At 37.6% G+C, this 20,378-nt stretch overlaps 1 protein-coding gene across 5 annotated transcripts in view; it reads right to left on the minus strand.

Annotated features, from left to right (window-relative positions):
• WWC2 (WW and C2 domain containing 2) overlaps window positions 1–20,378 on the minus strand; it is a 92,607-nt gene that overhangs the window by 44,697 nt on the left and 27,532 nt on the right. For 3 of the 5 annotated variants that reach the window (XM_063156129.1, XM_063156128.1, XM_063156131.1), the window contains exons 2-4: window positions 13,369–13,478; window positions 1,148–1,351; window positions 90–166 (exon numbers count right to left, since the gene is read on the minus strand). In XM_063156129.1, coding sequence (XP_063012199.1) covers window positions 90–166; window positions 1,148–1,351; window positions 13,369–13,478 — 391 coding nt within the window. Of the gene's footprint in view, window positions 1–89; window positions 167–1,147; window positions 1,352–13,368; window positions 13,480–20,378 lie in introns of those variants that run through there. The other 2 variants (XM_063156130.1, XM_063156132.1) reach the window with 2 other exon arrangements.

Consider the following 20,378-nt stretch of genomic DNA (forward strand, 5'->3'; position numbering starts at 1 on the left):
AGACACATCTGCTAGTTCAAGCTATGCTTATTCTATAATCATAAACTTGGCAGACAGAATCCAAATGAAAATGAATTAAGGACTCTCACCCTTAATCTTGTAGTGGAGATTTCAGCCTTCAGAATGTCAGGGTCATACTTTGTGCTTGATGAAGAGCCTGAAAACACTTTTTTAAAAAAAAGTTAAAAATACAAATATTTAAGTACTTTTAGATCACTAATTAGTCCCTTCCTTGATGAATCCACATTGATCAAAACCCTACAACGTGCTCAAAAACATATAATGCTTTAAAAGTTAGCCTTTTATAGAGCAGTCAGCATTGCAGCATGGCAATAACTATTGAATAATCAAGATTTTCCCCTTTTTCCCTCCACCACTATATGGTATCTCTTCTCCTTTACTTATCCCAGTATCCTTAAGTAGAACTCATTCTCCCTGACATCCTATTTCTTGGTGCCTGTTCCCATTCTTCTAGCTGAGCAACCTTCACTTTCTTCCTGAAAGTTGTAATTTCTAAGGAAATCTCAGGAAAGCAGAAGATTTATTCAGAAGTCTCAGAGATCTGGCACTCAGTTCTCCCACAGATGTACCTGCTCCTTTCATACACTACTGCTAATGTTTGGCCAATAACAGGCCTCTGATATTGCTTTTCCAGATGTTGATTCCCTGCCCAGGACAACAGCCTGTATACTCCACCTGGTCACAGCACACAGGCCACAAAATTACTGTCTGCTCTTCCTATAAATAATCAACACATTCCCTTCTTGGTCTATTGCAGCCACCTGTCAACACTGAAGGGCCATTTCAGCAGGCAGCCAAGAAGGCAAGAGATCCTCCTCACCTTGAACGTAGATTTGGCAAAATTTTGTCTCAACAAACTGCATGACAAAATACATTTCAGAGCCAACTGCTCTAAATCATGGCTCAAAGGAATTCAGTTGTATCAGAGAGAAGAGGATTCATTCTCTTCAGCAGAATATATTTATCTTAAATAAATTAATAAATAAATAATGAAGGGATGCTCACTCTAAAAAGGCCAGAGTACAAGGCGCTCCTAGCAAACCTTGAAAACTTATCCTAAAGTGAAACAGGATCCCCTGGAAGGCAGAGATCAAAGGAGTTACATTGTATTCTCTCCTGTACTTACAGCTTGTACGAGAGCTTGATTTTTCTTTGTAGGCACCATTCAGCCGTACATACTCATCTAGTGCAAGTGCCAGTCTCTGCTCCTTCACCTGGTACAGCTCCTTCTGGGTACTGAGAGCATCCTGGGCTATTGTCAGGTAATCTTTTAACATCCTCTCTTGCTCTTGCCGCCATTGTTTCCTGGGATCTTCTATTTGTGTTGTTTCTTCATAGGAGAAAAAGAAATTATTTAAAGAGACCTCTGCTGAAACCCACTGACTAAAATTGCTTCTTTGCTGTAACTCACAGCTAGAGCAGTCTAAACCATAGTTTGCCTTTGGTTACTAAGCAGATGCTTCACTTCCTCTGCCGCCACAGTGTGTGTAAGAAACAGAATTCAAGGGATCAGTTGCAAAATTAGAAATTGGAGTAAAATAGGCAAATGCTTCCGCAGACCATTCCCATGTTGCCAACCTTGAATTAGCAACATCCTAAAACTCAAAAAGAAAATATCTTTTGCATTAGAGTATTTGGAAATAATAGGATCGACAAATTCTTTCAATGACATCTTAAGCAATGCATTTCTGAACAAAAACTAAAAGCAATCTTAGCTATTACATTTTTTCAACTCCCTTCCTCCCTACTTCATTATTTTTTACAGCCATATGTTATTCACGTTTTTAGTGGTTATCTCTCTCCTTTTGCTCTATGAAAACAATTTTATCTTTCCCCCTGTAACGGAACTAATAGATCATTAACTCTCCAGCTCACCTCACCTAACTCTAACCCTGTGCCTGCTAGACATCTGATCCAACACACAACTGTCTTTTATGGCAACAGACAGACAGGGCTGCCCTCAGAGGGCACTTCCTGGCTCTCAAAGACAGGTGTCCAAGATATGTGGACCAAACTGCTTTTTTGAGGTGCCTCCTCCTGTTCACTGACTACTCAGGTAATAAAAATGAGTAGGCTGGAATTTACAGGCCTTTAATTTACAAAGGGCGTCCAGGTAACATTTTCAGTCCAGCAGCCACACACAACACAGACTTGCATAGGATACATAGACAAGAGGATCAGACACAACAGAGATGTGACATAAGACAATCTAACTGAAGAATTTAAGATTTTATTTCTAATGCAAACATACAAAGAAGATTATATATGGTTGAATGCTCAAACTTCTTAATATTTCCTGACTTAGGTCAGCATTTTTGAAGCTGTACGATGAATATTCTTCCTTTAAAGCTGTACTAAGTACAAAAATATTCTCATAGCCATGAAAAGTTTGAAACCTAAATGCAAATGTGCACCACTCTTCCTAAGTTACATACTGTAAATCTGCATAGATCTACAGAGATAAAAAATAACATTCAGTACCAAAATATTTAAGTGCAAAGTATTCACTTCAGAATTTTTCTGCAAAAGCAGGAGGTACATTTATTCTCTGGGTTAGATTTCTGTCACTTTAGTCTTCTGAATTGCTTTACTGTGGGAATCAATGCAGGGGGGGAAAATGGGAACAAGTGGCTGAAGATGTGGAGAGAAAAAAGAACTGCAGTCGAACCAACGTGATTGCTCTAAACTGTAGCTGAAGTGCACTCTTGGGAGAAGGCACTCTTTCAACTCCATGTAAGAAAACATATTTTGTAACAGCAAAACCTGATAAGGACAGGATCTGGTTAATAACAATTTCTAATAGTGACTAACTACCAGTTTTTCAAAAGCATTTTCTCTTGTTAATATCACAATAACAGAAAGACATACAAAGAAAAAGCAGCATCCCATAAAACAAACCCTGTAGAATCCTAAACTGACAATCTCTATGGAACTACTGATGCATTTAAAAACAATTAAATACATAGACACCCTCCCTCACCATTTACAAACATTTCTACTTGGGAAAGGCATTTCTTGGATGTGCACAGTGAATGCATAGAGAGAATAACCCACATAAACCAAAGTGTGGTGCATAAAAGATTAAAGCAGAAAGGCTTTATACACAGTTGGTTTTCCAATAATCCCAACAGGAACACTCTCTCAAAAAAACCTAACTATAGCTACAGACACACATACACCTACATCTGTGTTTATAGCCACCTGCTCTTTCACACAAAGATATTGGGCACACAAAGAAGCAAATCAATACCTTTTCTCTCCTAAATGGTCAACACATGTTCCTATCTGTGCCCACTTATTGTTGTTGTGCTTTAACACACTGCACATTCACAGTTATTTACACAAGATAAGAAGTGCTGGTTTCCAGAGTTGTCCTTTTTTATGAAGCAGGTTGAAGAGCATGAAGCAGAATTCTCATGGGTCAATGATCAAATAGGATAAATGCAGTTATGGTGGTTTTTTAGATGAATGTAATGATGTGATTGTGTTTTAAGAGTGCAACCAGCAGACACCAAATAATCTTACAAGATTGGAAGGTCTCATCTTCGAGCATGTTGTAGGTAATTGCTTTGTAGGTTTTAAGTGAGGATTGCTCAACATGTAGCCCAAAGACCAAATGTAGCCTGCAGAGTTCTAAAATGTGGCCTACAGATGCCCTGTCCTTGTGACTGCAAGAGAAGGACAAAGCTGATCAACAGCAGATTATTTTCTATTGCTGACAAATACAATCAAACATTTCCTTTTTGCATCTCCAAGCTGCAAGTACAAAACAATATTAAGATTATATGAGCTACTATCTTTTATACTGATAGTCATAAATGAATTAAAGGTGACCCTGCATTAAAAAAAAAAACAAAACTGCACACTAACTTCAGCATTCACCAACGTTTGGGCATTTGCATGTGTAGGTACATTGGCTGGTCAAATAACTCTCAGTCAATTCTAACTGCATGTATTTATTCTGGAACAAATGCTCTGCTGTGAAAATACATTACCATGGAAAAAACAAAGCAGTATGGAATGATTATCCTAGAATTGTTACTCAACTTTTACCAGAGAAGACTCTGAAGAATTTTACTCTGCACTTTCCTTAAATAGCATGAAGTAGAAAACCCAGAAATGCATGCCTCTTGTCTGGCAAGTTGTTCATATATATATATATATATATATATGGAAAAACTTGTGCCTGTATAACAGCACCTATGGTTGTTATCTATACTTCTCAGTTATCTCTATTTTTATGAGTAGGCTTACTCCAAGGAGGAAAAAAACCCCAAAGACAGAACTATGGATGATATTTCTGTTTCTGTAGCACTACATTTTGAAATGTAGCACTGAAAAGTATGTTCATTTGAGCACATACACCTTCCAAGAGCCGATAATTTTTTCTTAAGCAGCGCTCTTTCAAAAACAAATATTTATACTTCTCAGAATAAAGCCTCAGAAAAGATAAGGATTTTTTTCCATGGACAAGAATTTTTCAAGCACCTGCTGCTAAGGTCAAACTTGTACACACAAGAATATTATTGGGATAGTTACATGCAATTCATTGATGGAAAAATTTTCTGAACATTTGAAAATTAGTTGTGAAGCCTTTCATGCTTAAACCAGAGTGAGATTTAAACCACAAGGAACATCCAAACTTTTTCCTCTCCTTATTATTCAACAGCTAATGTAAAGTACAGTGGGGAGATCTCATTTATTTTCTAAGGCATATAAATGTTCCCACTGGGGACTGCAACAGGACCCTGTCTGCAGCGGATACGAATAAAGCAGCAGATTGCCAGCTGGGCAGATGGGAGATGTGATTTCTGCTCCTCAGGTGAGGAGTAAGCGTTGGTAATGAACACTAGACAGAGCTCTAGAGCTGCATCTGAAAATGTTCTAGAAAATGCAAACTGAACTTCAATAACCAACAGTGGAAAATGAACAAACCACCTCCTCTTGGCAAGGCCTCTCCAACATTTACTGCATCAACTTAGGTATGAACTAAAGGAGTCTACTTCAAATGATTTTTCAACAAATAGGCTTCGTCAGGCTCTGTGAAGATACAGCTTAGATTAAAAACCAATTGTGTATATCAACTTCCTCTATCCAATCACAATGCAAAAATTATGATGCATAGTAACAGAATGAAGAGGATGGCAGTGTGTGTAATACTCAGGCTACTTATTCCTAATTTGACCTGGATGTAGCATCAAGTAAGCAAAGGTTCTTGCAAAGCAAAATTATTCAATTCTATTAAGATAGTTTAATTTAAAACAAATTAATTAAACTTGAAACAAATTACTGCAAGTGCATAGCTAATAAATTTATTTTAAAACCCCAATAAAGAAGCAGTTTATTTCCTTCTATTTTTACAGATCTGAGTGACTACCCACACTGGGGGAAATTCTGTGCTCTCACCCAGGGAACCACACAAATGGCAGGATGGCATGCTCCACCCAAGGACATTCCTGTCACTGAAATGATCACAGCCCTGTAACGTAGAAGAGGAAGCTGTGCTGGCTTTAATCACACTGCTATTCATGAAATGCACTCTTCCTGGCTCACTGCCAGCAAAGTTTGATACACTAAAACTCAGGAAAAAAATAAATCTGGCCAGAACAATAATTCAAAATCAAAATGTCAGGGCTGACTTTATGTCTTGGAAGTTTTGATTGTTCTTTTGGCAAAAGCATGCTTCAAGGGCAGCAGTGTTATGCATGTCTTTGTAATTATACATAGGATATATATTATACATTGGATACAGGTGAGAGTCAGGCATGCCAAATTTTTTTAAATTAGGTATTTTCACATGTTATGTTCCTGTCTGCTGGGAGGAAGTTCTGCCAAATTTTTACAGTCTACTTCAACAGAAGGAAACTATTACTTTATCAGCAGTAGATCTTATTTCCCTAAAATAAATGGAATTACAATCCCACTAGAAAATCCCACTGGGAAAGGAATGGCTCCCTGACACCCCACTGCTGGACATAAGAGAATTGGACATTTTACTACAGGATTAACAATATGTGGAAGCAATAGTTTTCCAACAACTCCCCTTGCCAAACAAAATAATAGCATCCACTGGTTCTAGAACGGCCCACATGTAAGTTGTGTTCAGTCAGAGACAGTTGCATTCAGGCAACACAGTTAGAGAACAATACTTTCAAGAGGCCCCTCTAAAAAAACAAGCCAGATATGCTAGATTGCTCCTTGAGGAGGACACATACACACCAAAAGGAGACCAAACAATTACATACTTTTCATTCTGAAGAGAGAAGTCTGTTTAAACATATGCCCATATTATTTCAGTTTGTAACTGTTGCAGAATCACCATCTCAGAGGAGAGGCTGTCCCAAGGGAAATTAGCTGACCTGGCAAGAAATGAGGACCAGAGACCTAAGATCTGTAGGGATGAGAACTTTTAGGTGAGCTGTGACATGGTCCAGTGAGCCAGTACAAAGTAGGAAGAACAATCCAGCTGGGGAAAGATCTTTTTTCTGGCAACAGTAACCTACTTACAGATCTAGTAATCCATTGCATTCTTAAGTGTGGATCTACTCATCAATACTGCATACCTTCTCCCTCTATATATATACTAACTTACAGCAATATTCCCAAACCTAGAAACTTGGACTACCAGACAGGAAGCAGTGGCTGAGCCCTGACAAGGGCAGCTGTGACTGCTGCAGAACTACTGCTCCATGCCATGGTTGAGCTCAATACTCTGTGTCAAGGTGGCAATTTCTCTGCCTGAAACAATAAGTGACGAAAAGATAACTCCACTACACCAGAGTTATCTGACATCTCTGGTTATCTTGCATAATAATTACAGGATTACCCCTTCCAGCCAAACAAACCCCACCTTCAAGGGAGTTGAAGGCCTCAAACCCCTAAACCCAACAGCTGACTACATTCAGGATCCCTCACCACTGGAACTGCTCCTGAGCCTAGCTGCTGAAGAAAATGTACAAGCTAAATACAGATTTGTTTTTCAACAGTCCTCAATAACTTTGCTTTGGCAGGATTACATCCTATTCCATGGAGGTGGTTTGAGAAGGAGATACCTTCAAAGCATCCTGCTGCATGCTGAGGGCAAGCTCTTGGTTAAGGGCTGCAGGCAAGCCAAACTAGGGCCAGGCACAGCAAAGGAGAATCAAGATTTTAATGGTAACTTGCACAAAAATGTCTCAAGATGGCACAACAAAACCAAGAACAACCCTCTGACATATAATATCAGAAGAGGAAAAATGTTGTTAGATACCAGTTACCACAGGATAGTACAAATTAGCTAAGTGGTGGTTGATGAAAGCAATTTTATCAACAGCATTACACAATCACTATGGATATGTTTATTCTACAAGTATATCCCACATTACTTGATACACAAACTAGCTTTCAATCCTCCAGTACTTCTGCTAGTTTCAGGGAGAATAACCAAGTGTTACTGGACTGTCTTAAGAAATGTACTTTATTGTTTACATGGTAAATGCTTTCTGAATTTTTTTTCCTTCTTCCTTTCTTTTCTCCCTGTTTTTTAAAATACTTGCAATTCAAACTCAAACAACAATAAAAGCAATTTGTACTCAAAAATTTGTGGAAGGTTTCACAAGTAAATATTGTGTCATTTCATACTGACATTTTTGTTCAATAGGTACATAAAAATAAAGAATTGCACATTACAGAGACAGCAGTTTCAGTAAGACCATGCAAGCAAAAAAGATGACATATTAAAAATGATCTAACACATTGCTAGATACTCAAAGAAAATCACATTCTATCACATAATTAAATGGAATATGGGTTCTAAAGAGAGACATGGATGAAAACTGCATTATTTAGAGGATGTTCAAAACTGACCTCTCTACAGCTTGTTTCCTACCATCAAACTTTCATACAAAAAGTGACCTCTCTCTTCCAGACACTTTCTTCACTTTTCCATTAAATAATTTTGTGCTTGAATTTGGGCAATGAGATAAAATGAGAACTTTTTCCAGCTATACTCTCCAAGTATGAGCAGATTTCCAAAAAAGATTAATTCAAATATTTTTACTATTAGTTTCTTCCAGATATGGGATAGAATATGCTTCTATGTTTCAGAGTGAAATGCAGTAGTAACTCTGAGGATTTTGGTCTATATTATCAAGCAAGCAGGTAATGTTCTGCTGCTAAGGCTAGCAGAACAAAGACATAAGAAAAAGATGCAAGTATGATCTTTACATAAATGCCAGCAGGTAAAATCATGTTTTATCCAGAGCCTTCAATACTTGAGCCCTCCTTCTGCAGCCAGCATGCACCAGATTACTCTAATCCATTCCTACAGCCAGAACACAGAGAAAATACCTACAAAAAACATTCAGGGTAACACATATTGCACTTGGCTTTCTGCCACGTGCATTTGCTGACAGCAGAGTCCTCACAAGTATTGCATGCCACCACTTGCTTAGAAGATGGTGGTAGGTCATGGGAACAAACTGGGAACATTTGTGATGATTCTGCATTTGACTCCCTCAAGCTATTGGTAATTACAGACTCCTGGTGGGATTTTCAGATTCTTCCTTTTCTGAAAATCAATCCAGCCTACTTTCATAGATGCGGATGTACCAGACTCCCAGGCTGGAGCAGTCTGTCCACAAAAGTCCCTGTCTTAGATAAACCAGTTGCACAAGCATAAAGTAGCATGAAAACCTTTAAGATTACAACAAGAAATAGAACTCTTATAGTTAAAACATTGTGCTGCAAGTGTGAAACAGTGTAAATAGCTAGCCTTTTCTCTCCTTTTTTTTTTTTTTTTTTTTTTTTTAGCATCACTGACTCAATTTTTTCCTTTTCTTTGTGGATGAAACAGTGATAGAAGGATGTTTCTGGGAAAGATACATTTATACTTCCAAAAGAGACAGTTGAAATTAAGTAGGGAGAAGCTGCAAAAGCAGAGAAGGTAGTTGTCCAACTCCATTTTGAAGAAAAGTGCTGGGTAGAGTTCAGGGAGAAGAATCATCATATTAAACACAGACTGGCAAAAAGAAAGTGATGTGATGATCTGAAACTGTACAGAGCTAGGAAAAACTACTATTATTATCTTTTAAAAGCCGTCATTCATTGCCATTCTGCCACCTTTGCCACTAAACACTACTAACAGCAGAGTATTTGTTTTATGAGTTAACTAGATTAATGCAATGAAGAAAACAACCAATTGCCCTGTTATTGCTGAGACTTATCTGGAAGATAAGAATTGAAAGTAAGTGGGGTAAGTTATTTAGGAACAAATAGGCTGCTGAAGGCAAGGCAGAACTTGTCACAGTACGGGATCCTCTCAGACCTCGCAGTTCAAACCAGAAGTTTCCTTTTCTTTCTGCCATTACCCCACAACTGTTCATCTAAACATACCATAGACTGATCCAGATCAGAAAACCTGAGCAGCTGGGGCAAGGGAAAGGAGGTGGAAAACAACTCGCACCTCAGGAAACAGAGGCCTTCCCTGTTGTCCATGTTTACTGCATATCCTCATGTGGACACAGTGTGGGGACAGGAACTGGATCAAGCAATGGCTGCTACTTCAGCTGCCACCACCACCTGAGAAGTGCACCTGGAAGTCACAGCCTCAGAGTTAAAACTGTTTTCTGGCACAGAACAGATGAAAATTCCAGGGTGTAATTTCAAATGCCTTTAACCATTGCTACTGTGAAAAGTATCTATCCTCCATCTCTTCCACCTGACTGTTCATTCATATCCCCAGGTCACCTTCCTTTTCTTGCTTGCATAAATAGAGGTGTGGAAAGGAGAACAAATAGCAACTTTTTTTTCCTCCCCCATACCAGATTAGTTTCAACTTGAATCAGCTCCCTGATCTGATTCACTGTCTGGCCATGCAAATGTTCATGGCAGTATAAGCAAAAACATTGCAGAGACAGAACAAAAGGCCAGACATAGCAATAGAGCAGGAACAATACTTTCACAGATTATATCAACTTAAAGGTGTTTGCAAATCCAAGCCCTAAGAACATAAATGTTTACATCTCAGACACTTAATGCTTGATATGGAAAACTCCACAGAAGAACTGGAAAAAGATTGAAAGTGATGACTTCACCTGCAAATACATGAAATAAAGTGGAGTAATATGTTATGTATTATTTTTTGTATGGCCTTGAATTCCTAACCATGTTGTTTAGCAAAATTAGTAAATGTTAGCAAATTAGCTGAAATAGATGAACACATGAGAACAGGTATGCAATAATGACTACAAGAGTCAACAGCATAAGTCATAAAATCTTTGGGCTCTCTCAAACCACAGTAATCAGGATCTTGTGCAAAACAAACTCCTCAGGCCCTGCCCACCAAATAATCCTTTCAGTCATCCTCTAACAAAGGGTGCTACTGAAGCACAGGGTAAGCATTTAAGTTCTTACAGTATTAGCTACCCAGATTGTATGCATGTTCTGCCTTGCCAGATGGCCTGTAATCTGGTCTCCCTTGAAGCTGAAAGCATCGCATTAAAACTCCTAATTGGGGTAATATATTCATAAAGTGATGACCTCAGTCAGTGCTTCTCAAAGTGGGATCATGAGAAAGCTCTAAGGCTATTGAAAAACCCAAACTGTACTTGGGGGCAAAAAAAAATTAAATATAGAAAATATAGAAAATGTGAGAATAAAATAGAACTAAATTATCCTTAAACATATTGACACCAAAATAATCTGAGGGATTGTTCTGCATTTGCAGACTGCTCACAGACAACTCTTAACCCTCTGCAGAAGAGAAGACAAGGTTTTTCTCAGGTTTATGTAAGAGAAGGGAAGGAAAAAGATCAAGACAAATAATTGCACAGATGAGGAAAATATTTTGAAAAAAAATAACATGTATATTGATTTACATAATTTTTTGAAAAATTACTTTATAAAAATTCAGTAACAGTTTCAGAACTTTGCAAGGTGCAATTGCTTTCTCTAAATTATTGGGGAGTTTTGTCAATATCCACTGCAGCAAGTACCTATCTGATCATTAATGGAAACTCCACCCTTACATTTTCAACCTCAAATTTTTACAGAAAAGGAGGGAACAACCATGAGTAGCAATAGCAACCTACTCCTCCCTAGCTCTGTGGGCTGCTTGAGAAATATAATAAATTTGCAGTCATCATAGTAAAACTGGTCCAAGTCCTGTGGACAACCTGAAACTTCACAGCTGGATCAAATGTAGCTTTGTAGAGAGGCCACAGTAGGAACAACACTAGAAAAACAAATGAGAAAAAGGACAGATATGAGAGAAGTTGTTCAGAATAATTAATTACGGGATGCAAAAGTAGAGACTCAGTGGGCCTTCCGTCAAATATTTTGCTGAAATAAATTCAGCCAGACAGCAGCGAACATGAAGCATCGTTAGTCCCCTCTCCCAGCCTAACACATGGCAGCAGATTTCTTCCCAAGGTGCTATCCCTCAAGCTGCTATTTATGAGTCCTGAAATTCTAGTTTATCCAAACTGTTTTCAGGCATCTATTTGTTTTTCCTCCTAGCAGTAGGTACAGTTTTTCTCCCTCATTTGGCTTCTTTGTCCAGTAGCATAGAGAATTAACAAAACCACTTTCAAAAGAGTAAAAGAGTCTTCCTTGTTCTAACACAGCCACTGTCCTGACAGGGAATTTTAACAGTTCAAATCCAAAAAGCATACTCAGCACATCTGACTTGTTACAAAACCAATAAAGCACTAAGCAGACACAAAACCTGTTTTCTAGAAAGGCTTTTCTCCACTCATTTTAAGTGACCTCCATACCAGAGATTTCAATAGCATCAAAATGTTGCATGTGCCCTAGTCAGATGAAGTAGAAGTTATAATCTCCATTTCTGGTGCATCAAACAAATCACCTACTTGTAAGATTCTTAGGCAGCTTACCACCCAGCAACTGGAGAGTACTGTCACCAAAACACTGTGCAAAATACAGTGCACATAACTAAAATACACCACTTAAAAAATAAGTTTCACTGAAGTTGCTACAAAGGAATACATACATTAATTTAAGAGGAATCAAGAGCACTACTGAACAAACAAGGCATGGAAACTGCCTTTAAGTATATCAAAATTTCAAACCATGAATAGCTGCTAATACTCAGGAATTCACTTTCAATGCACAGGTATAACATTTAAGAGTAAAGAAAGCAGTTAAATTCTTTCTTAATAAAACAGGCAACAAAGCTACAAGAGGTTTTTAGAACTGATTAAAAATTTTGAACAAGCATGAAATAAAAAGAGCACAATCAGAGTACAGTGATCTGAAAGCACTTTCAAAACACCCAGAAATGCAATTTGGCTCTCAAAATTTTACTGGTATATATAATTTTGGCCAAAGTAGAAGTCAGAGACAATTTTATGCTGATAATTGCATTTAGATTCAGAAGAAAACCCTTTACTTTCTTCACCTTTTGAATTCAATCAAGGATGCTTGTATGTTTAAAAGTTCAGGAGTGTCTAACACTGTATGTAAGATCAGAGGACTCTCATTGCAAAGCAAGGCTTTGTAATTAAGATCACAAATGAGGTTATTGGGTGGGATACAGTTCAATATTAGGTGTCTACCTGCAGGTGCTTAACAAGTACAGCTGATACCTGATGTCCCATTCTAGTTATCAGAGTTCTAGTCCAACCCAACCAAAGGAGGTTAAATTATCTCATCTGCAAAGCAGACAGCCAACCAGTCAGCATACATCACATTTTACTTTATACCAACAGAACTGACTAGAGATCTTGTGACTGCAAAAGTGGCTTGGACAAGGCAGGGTGGATTCACTTGCCCCTACATTTGAGATGCCACTTTGAGATGCCAGATTCAGAAGGCCACTGGTCTCTTACTGTCCATGCCACATCTACTGACCCTGTGCAGTTGCCTCTGTTAACTTCAAGGTTCTGAAATGGCTGTAGATACCTGCTAATTTTTAGGTTAGTATCGGTACTGCTAGCACAGATGCACGTACCTAGATTCAGGAGCTGATCTCAAATAGAACCTTTGCTATTGTGCTGTTAAAGACTATTTCTGGGAAAATAAAAAAACATATCAATATGGAGTAAAAATGTATAAAGAGAAAATAGAAATGCTTTCAGGAATATATTCATTTAGCAGGCCTGAATAGCATTGTATTTCATATTTTGCTAGTTTTACATGGTTAAGACATATTCCCTATGCAATTGGAAATATATGTAGAAATAGACGTCGCCATTTTATACCAGCAGATTTTCCTGTAAGCATTTAAAAACCAATAATGTTATACCAAAGGGCAAATTTTCCCCAGCATTTTGATTTTAATCAAGAATTCTGAGTCTAATCAAGATGAGCTGTCTTTTATAACCAACATGGCAAACCAAAAGTACTTACGGTTTATGTGGTCAATGTAGTAGACACCAATCTGAGGGTCACACGCGGCTTCCCATCCCCACGGCAATTCATCCCCGACACAATCCGCAAATGACAAGGGTTTTGTCAACCTACAACAAGGAAACAATTCAGTGATATAGCTTTTCTCCCTTCCACGGATCTGTTTTTCATATTCATTCCAATTATGACAGAAGCTGAAGAAACATAGCAAGGAGAAAGAAGAGCAAGTTGGTTTTTTTTCCTCTTAAAGCAGAACATATTATTGCAAACATTTTTCAGTACAGGAACTCAAGTGAGAAATCCACTGCAACATCCTTCACATTTGACAGTCTAAAATTAAACAACAACCAACAGCTTTAAAAAGAAGAAATTATCTATATTCCTATTTGTCCCCAGGAAAACTGGACCCTTCAACTTCAAGTCAGTGAATAGAGTACAAGATTTCAACATCACTGTTTCTAATGACCACAGCAAGCCACCTAGGATGCAGTTAGCAGCACTTATCAATCCCTGCACATGAATAAAACAAGCAGCAGTGTGCACAGAGTAGACACTACAAGTAACATTTAACAGGCCTTAGATGTTCATATGTTGCTTTTGCAGGCAGACTATTACAGTTTTTCACTTTAATAATAGAGCATTTATTTGTTAAAAGAACTAGAGTGATAAATATAATACATGGGCTCTTTTCCAACTGAGGCTGAGCAAAGCTTTATGTGATCATCTTTTGGTCCTTTTAAAAAAAATTAGTATTGAGTTTCCTATTGATAAATCCACAGATAAATGCCACCTCTAACATAGTGATATATTTAATAGAAATAACAGGAAATTTAAGGTTTTATTGTTGCCATAGTGACAATAAGATTAAGTAGATATCTAGAGTTTCAAAAAAAAAATCCCCAGAGTGGCATGATGAAGAGAAACTTGTGGGACACACAAGCAGCACTCCTTTGCTCACTGCTGATTAAGTTTCATCACCTAAGACTGTTTTTTCATTTCACTATTAAAATTCTACACAAATAAAAAGCTAATTCATATGTTTCAGGATTTTTTCTTGATTAATTCTTGACCAAAAGAAACAGGTTTATTGACACTTTTGTGAGAAAAGCAAAAGAAAAGAATAGTACATTTTTGTCTTCTACAAACTGAGTTGGATTTTGTGTACAAAACAGCAGATAGAAAGTACCTTACAAAAATCTTTAATTCTTTATGCAGCTGTAAAAAACATTTTAAGCACAAATTTGAGTTAGAAATAATTGCCCCACTATAATCTTTATTATCATCATCATCAATGAATACGACCTACCAATTCTCTAAGTTGAACAGCATTTCTTCATGCTAGGGTTGCAGAAATCACAAAGAACAAGGCTCTCAGGATTCAAAACATTTTGAATATTGATTATTTTTCAATTTATGTTTTTTAAATTGCAAACATGAATCCACTTCCTCATATTTCTCCAAAGTTTACCTCATAATACAGTGAAAGTTACTAACACTTTATTGAGGTTCTGAACAAATTTGCAAGTATAACACAAATTTGCTGATTTATTGCCACTTATAAACTGCTATGTTAACCACTAAACACACCAAAAACTGTTATAAAATACAGATAAAATTACCAATGTGGAATTGCATTTGGAGCACCAGGACACAAAAATACAGATTATAAGCAGCACAAGCAGGCTGTCAACTTGCCAGTGATTTCAAGGGCCAGAGAAGGTCTGTATCAAGTCAAGCCTATGCATTGTATCCTCTCACACTGCTGACCTGCATCTTTAAATCCAGACACTGGCACAGCCCTGAGTGGGGCTGCAACAAGGACTCTCCAGACACCCCAGCTCTGACCTGCCACCTTGCTCCTCCTCTCTGGGCAGCAGAAGCTGTGCTGCCACGGCCAGGATCCAGCTGTGCAGCTCAGCAGGCCAACAGCTGGCCTAGTGCTGCCATACCAAACAGCTGCCCAAATGCTGCCCACTTATAAACACCAGCACCACTTCAAAGATTACTGCTCTGTTGTAAATAGTAATAGCTGGAGAGAAAGGGATGGCTCTTAGGGAAGCAGGAGAAGCCTTTCAACTCCAGGGTAAATACAAGCACAATTTCAGGCAGGCAGCATGCAGCAGGCTGAACACAGGGCATCCATGTCAAAGAGTTCCCAGGCCACTAATGCTCAGAGGAAGCATCAATCACATAAAAGCAACAGTGCTTTGGTGAATCTGGTCAGTCCTGTGAACAAAATGTGCCAGCTTCAAGGGCACACCTATCTGTGAAGAAAGTCCTGTCTCAAATTTAATTACAAGTGTAGATGTTCGTGAAACAAACTGAAGAACAAAGTTCAGTGTCATCCTTACCTCAACATCACAACACTAACTCAAAACTCAATTCAGGTAGTTCTAGTAGGAAATATATTTGAAATGCCATATAGCAACATAGAAATCACAGTATGGACTCAAACTCATATGAACAAAGCCAGATAGCTTTTAATAAACATTCAACACATTCACCAAATTTACACACCAGAGCTAGCAACAGTCATGATGTGATTTTTAGATCACCTCTACGCAGGGATATAAGCCCAGTACAACTCTGACTTTTCATCTGCGCTGTACACTAATTTTATTTTTAATCAAATACTCACTTCTTCCTATAAATAGCACATTCTCTAGGTTAGACTGCATTTGACTCTGATCATGCAAATGTTCTGTCCAGGTGTTCTCACCTGTCTGAAACCAGATATGATAGGAATGAATAACAGCCATTCTCTCATCCCAGACACTCCATAAATTAAAGAGACACTAAAACACTCTGGAAAAGTACTTGAGTGACCCACAATGGACCTTAAACAAAATGAGAAGAGAGAGACAGATGTCCAAAAAGACAGGCAGTACAGGACAATTTGTTTCATGAATCCTGCTCTGCTGGATCATGCTTGAACATCGCATCCTTAAGATCTGAACTATGTCAGAACTGCTCCAGAGTAGATTTTTAAAACATGAGAAGGTTTGTCCATAATAAGATCACAATTACCTAAGAGGGTAACATTCCCATGACTCCCTTTTTTGTTCCAGAGTCTTTTAATAGCACATAATTTTTGAGCCTGATGCATCATTTTACAACTGAACAGCAATCAGCACAAGGCGATCGATACCTGATTGCTTATGGCCCTCAGAACACAACATAACCACTATTTACTTTCCAAATACGCATGACAAATGGATAAAATTAACACAACAGGAAGCAAGGGAAAATTTGCAAGACAAAAGTTGAGAGCAGAGAGTTACAAGACGTAATTGGACAGGAAATAGTATCTAGGAACAAGGACTGAAGGAATCTTGTCTGTGTGAAGATCATTATCTGTGACACAGAGTAACCTATGATAGATGGACTGCCATTACATTCATTAAATGTCATCCAAGAAAAATGAGGTTTATTGCACCATAATAGAGGATTAAATGCTGCATGTCTTGGGAACTGATATTCTAAGGGTAGTCCATAATATTTAGTTTCAGTTTGTAGCCAGACATTTAGATATTCCTAAAAGAATGCCAATACTCTAAAGATTGCTTTAAAGTCCATATTTAGTATCCAATGAAGTTCAATTAGTTAATAAAAGGCTTGGATTTCTTTAATGCATATCATTAAGCTTAAGTATTCTCACCTAGGGGTGCCTTTTTATTTTTTTAACCTTAGTGAACAAGAGGCAGGTGTGCATAAGGAGAAGTGGCTATTTTAAGGAAAACCAGGAAGCATTCTGCAATTCCATTATGTAAACAATCCATGATTATGTTAATCACTTTACAGAGGCTTGGGGACATTTAGGAGACAAATGCAGTTTACAAACTGAAGACCTCTATTATCATACCAAATCCACATTTTTCTTTAAAGTTTTCAAAATACAGAGTTAGCTAGCTAAGCTCTTAAATGCAGATTCTGCAATAATCTATATGTTGCCATTAATAGATGTTCTTGCTTCTACAGCCATACCTGTAAGAATAAATCAGTATATGCAGCTAAAGTTAATAATGAATCACAGAACCACAGCATATTCTGAGTTGGAAGGGACTCAACAAGGATCATCGATTCAACTCTTAAGGGAATGGCCCACACAGGGATGGAACCCAAAACCTTGGTGTTATGAGCACCATGCTCTGAAAAAAATGAGGGTGAAGACACTGGAAAATGGAACCATAACTGCAGACTGATGGACTGTCAGTGCAGAAATACTGCTTCATTTGGACAACTTTCTTATTTGATGTAAATCACATTTTGAAGTTCCCAGAACTAGAAATACATCGAAGACAGGCTTCTTTCCAAGATGAGGTCCACAAAAATGAGGCATTTATTACATATAGCAGTAAAACTGCTATATGTAATAGCAAAACATCACATATAGCAGTAAAATATATAGCCCATTTCTGTGACCTGAGAATATCAAAAGGCATGTTCTTAAAAATGTGTATGCACATATATGTATATACACACATACACACTACTTTGAACAAACTGTTCTATGCAAGAGAAATGCTGGACTCTGCTGCATTCCTTCTCTGACTCCTTTTTTCTCCAAAATCCATTCAGGATTAAATAAACTGTAATAATGAAACATAAGTTATACATATTATGATTAGAACTCTATCAATAGAAAAAAGAAGAAGAAGGTTACAGTAGGCAGATCTTAGAAAATGGCAGTGGGGGGCAGTGGGAAGGAGACACACACATGAGAAATAACCCTACCCTGCTCAAACCTGAAATTATTTTACCTCAGTTAGAAAGGAAGAAAACACAGGTTTGTAAGAGGTACACAAATACCTGAGAATTATTAACAGGTTCATCTTAATGCTTTTCAAAATTACTTCCAAGAACATCTTCTTTGCTGCATGGTACTTGGCCTACAGTCAAGTTTTTAGTTTGGAATTCAGTTGTAACTAGGGTCAATGCTCAACTTCTATAGCAACTTCAATGTGCATTTGAGAACTTTCTCCAAATACCCAAAATGATCTCATGTGCTTTGTTGCATAGCAAGATCCCATGTGACACTTACACAAAATGTTGTATGGATTAAATTTCATTCATTTCTCATATATAGTGATGTATATTACACATTAATTCTTTTACAGTGCAGCATTTGTTAGCACTTTTTCTTGACAGAAATTTTTTCTGAAAAATATACCTCTTCTCCAAACTCCAACGAAATGAGAAGACAAAACATAAGCTGCTATTCAGATGTGCAGAAATGGGCAATCTATTAAAATACAAGAGAAGAAATCCAGTGATGGAAGGATTGCATGCACAGTTGTCTGGAATCCATACACCCTTACAGAAGGGTGTACAGATGGTTTATCCACAGTAATACTCACCAATACAACAGTTTACAAAAAGTTTCCTTCAAGCACTTTCAGTTAGCACAATTACACAGAATAGTAACACAAAATCAGTATCAATTGTTTTTTTATTTTGCAAAAGGATAACTGAAAGTATTTAATTCTTATTTTGATCCATAGCTTTAGAGAAGCCAATGTAAAATTTTAATCAATGAAAGGAATGTACAAACAGAAGTAGAAAAATGTTCTCAATTCTTCATCAAACCTCCTGAATTTAGTGCTCAAGTTGGATCTCAAAATCAATTCAATTTTTACCTAACTTTTTAATGCTATAGGGCATTACTGCTTTGAAGGACGTATAAACATGCATTCTAATCCCATACTAAATATGCTTACAAACATGGATTTTACTCATTTCAGGCACTCAAGACAAATTTCTTATATAAAACTCGGGGGTGCAATTAATCCCATTAACTTCAAAAAGCCAGTTACCAAACCTGAATTATTCCTTTAGGTTCCTTAGAGAGGTAGATTCAGTACATCTACTTCATACCTGAAGGCTTCCCTCTTTCCCTAGTGAGTACAGGATTCTGAATGCAAGAATCCTTAGTGTGTGCAAGGGTAACTAAATTGAAGTGGGATGAATTCTTTTGCAGGCAGCAGAGTGCACACAGAATGGCAAGAGAGACCCAGCAGCTGCTCCACATTGCAGGTCAGAGTTAAAGAGAGGCATTGCTGCTCACTATGGCTGAGGTCACTAACAGTGTGAAAATTACATTGCATAGGGAACACAATTTTCTCTTCCACAAACTACAGTGGCTGAAGCTGTAACCAAATGCAGTTACTTTGTATTAATTATATTGCTGTCTCTTTCCTAACTTTAAAAAGTGGTAATTAGGCTGTTTACCTGTCAAAAGGGGCAGAATTGGCCCCTTTTGCCATATTCTTTGTTAATTCAATTCTATAAGTTACGAACTAGCAAATCCCACACAAAATCTTTCTCTTAAAAAAGCTCATTCATGACACAGGACTTCTGCTGCTAAATGTTTCACCCTGTTCTTAACACAGTAGTGCCTCCCATTCAGATATCAGGCCAAGACATTATGTACAAACTTTAAATTGTGTAGGTACCTTTTTAATAAGGATATTATTAAGATATACTGCCACTTTATTACAGGTATTATTTTGAAAGAGTAACTAAGTGGACATCAATACCAGCTAGAACAGATCAAACAAGGAGCAGCATGGTCGCAATCCCAGCTTGAAACAGTGGTGTAAAATAAACAAATATGGTAAGGCCATGCATGTTTACCTTGTTCACAAGATGTGTGCAACCAAATGTCAACAAATGCCTGTGCTCAAAAGACAGCAAACATGCATGTTACCTTTTCTATGCCAAAACAGAATCACTAATAGCTCAAACAAAATGTAATCCATCCCTTAACAATGAGATATTCTCAATAACATTAAACGTAATGGCACTAAATGTATGCCTGTAGACACTAGCATGTGCACCACTAATGTCTTTGTACAACACACACGTGCACACAATGGTATTGGTTTATAGTCAAATGTTCACACCTACACTCCTGGCTAGAATGGATATGTAACAGGCAACAGTACTGCACCTTCACATTCTGCACCACTGGATACTCAAAACCTAATTGCAGAGACTGAACTCACAGCAGT

The sequence above is a fragment of the Melospiza melodia genome, chromosome 5 (assembly GCF_035770615.1).
Source record: "Melospiza melodia melodia isolate bMelMel2 chromosome 5, bMelMel2.pri, whole genome shotgun sequence".
Taxonomy (NCBI): Eukaryota; Metazoa; Chordata; class Aves; order Passeriformes; family Passerellidae; genus Melospiza; species Melospiza melodia.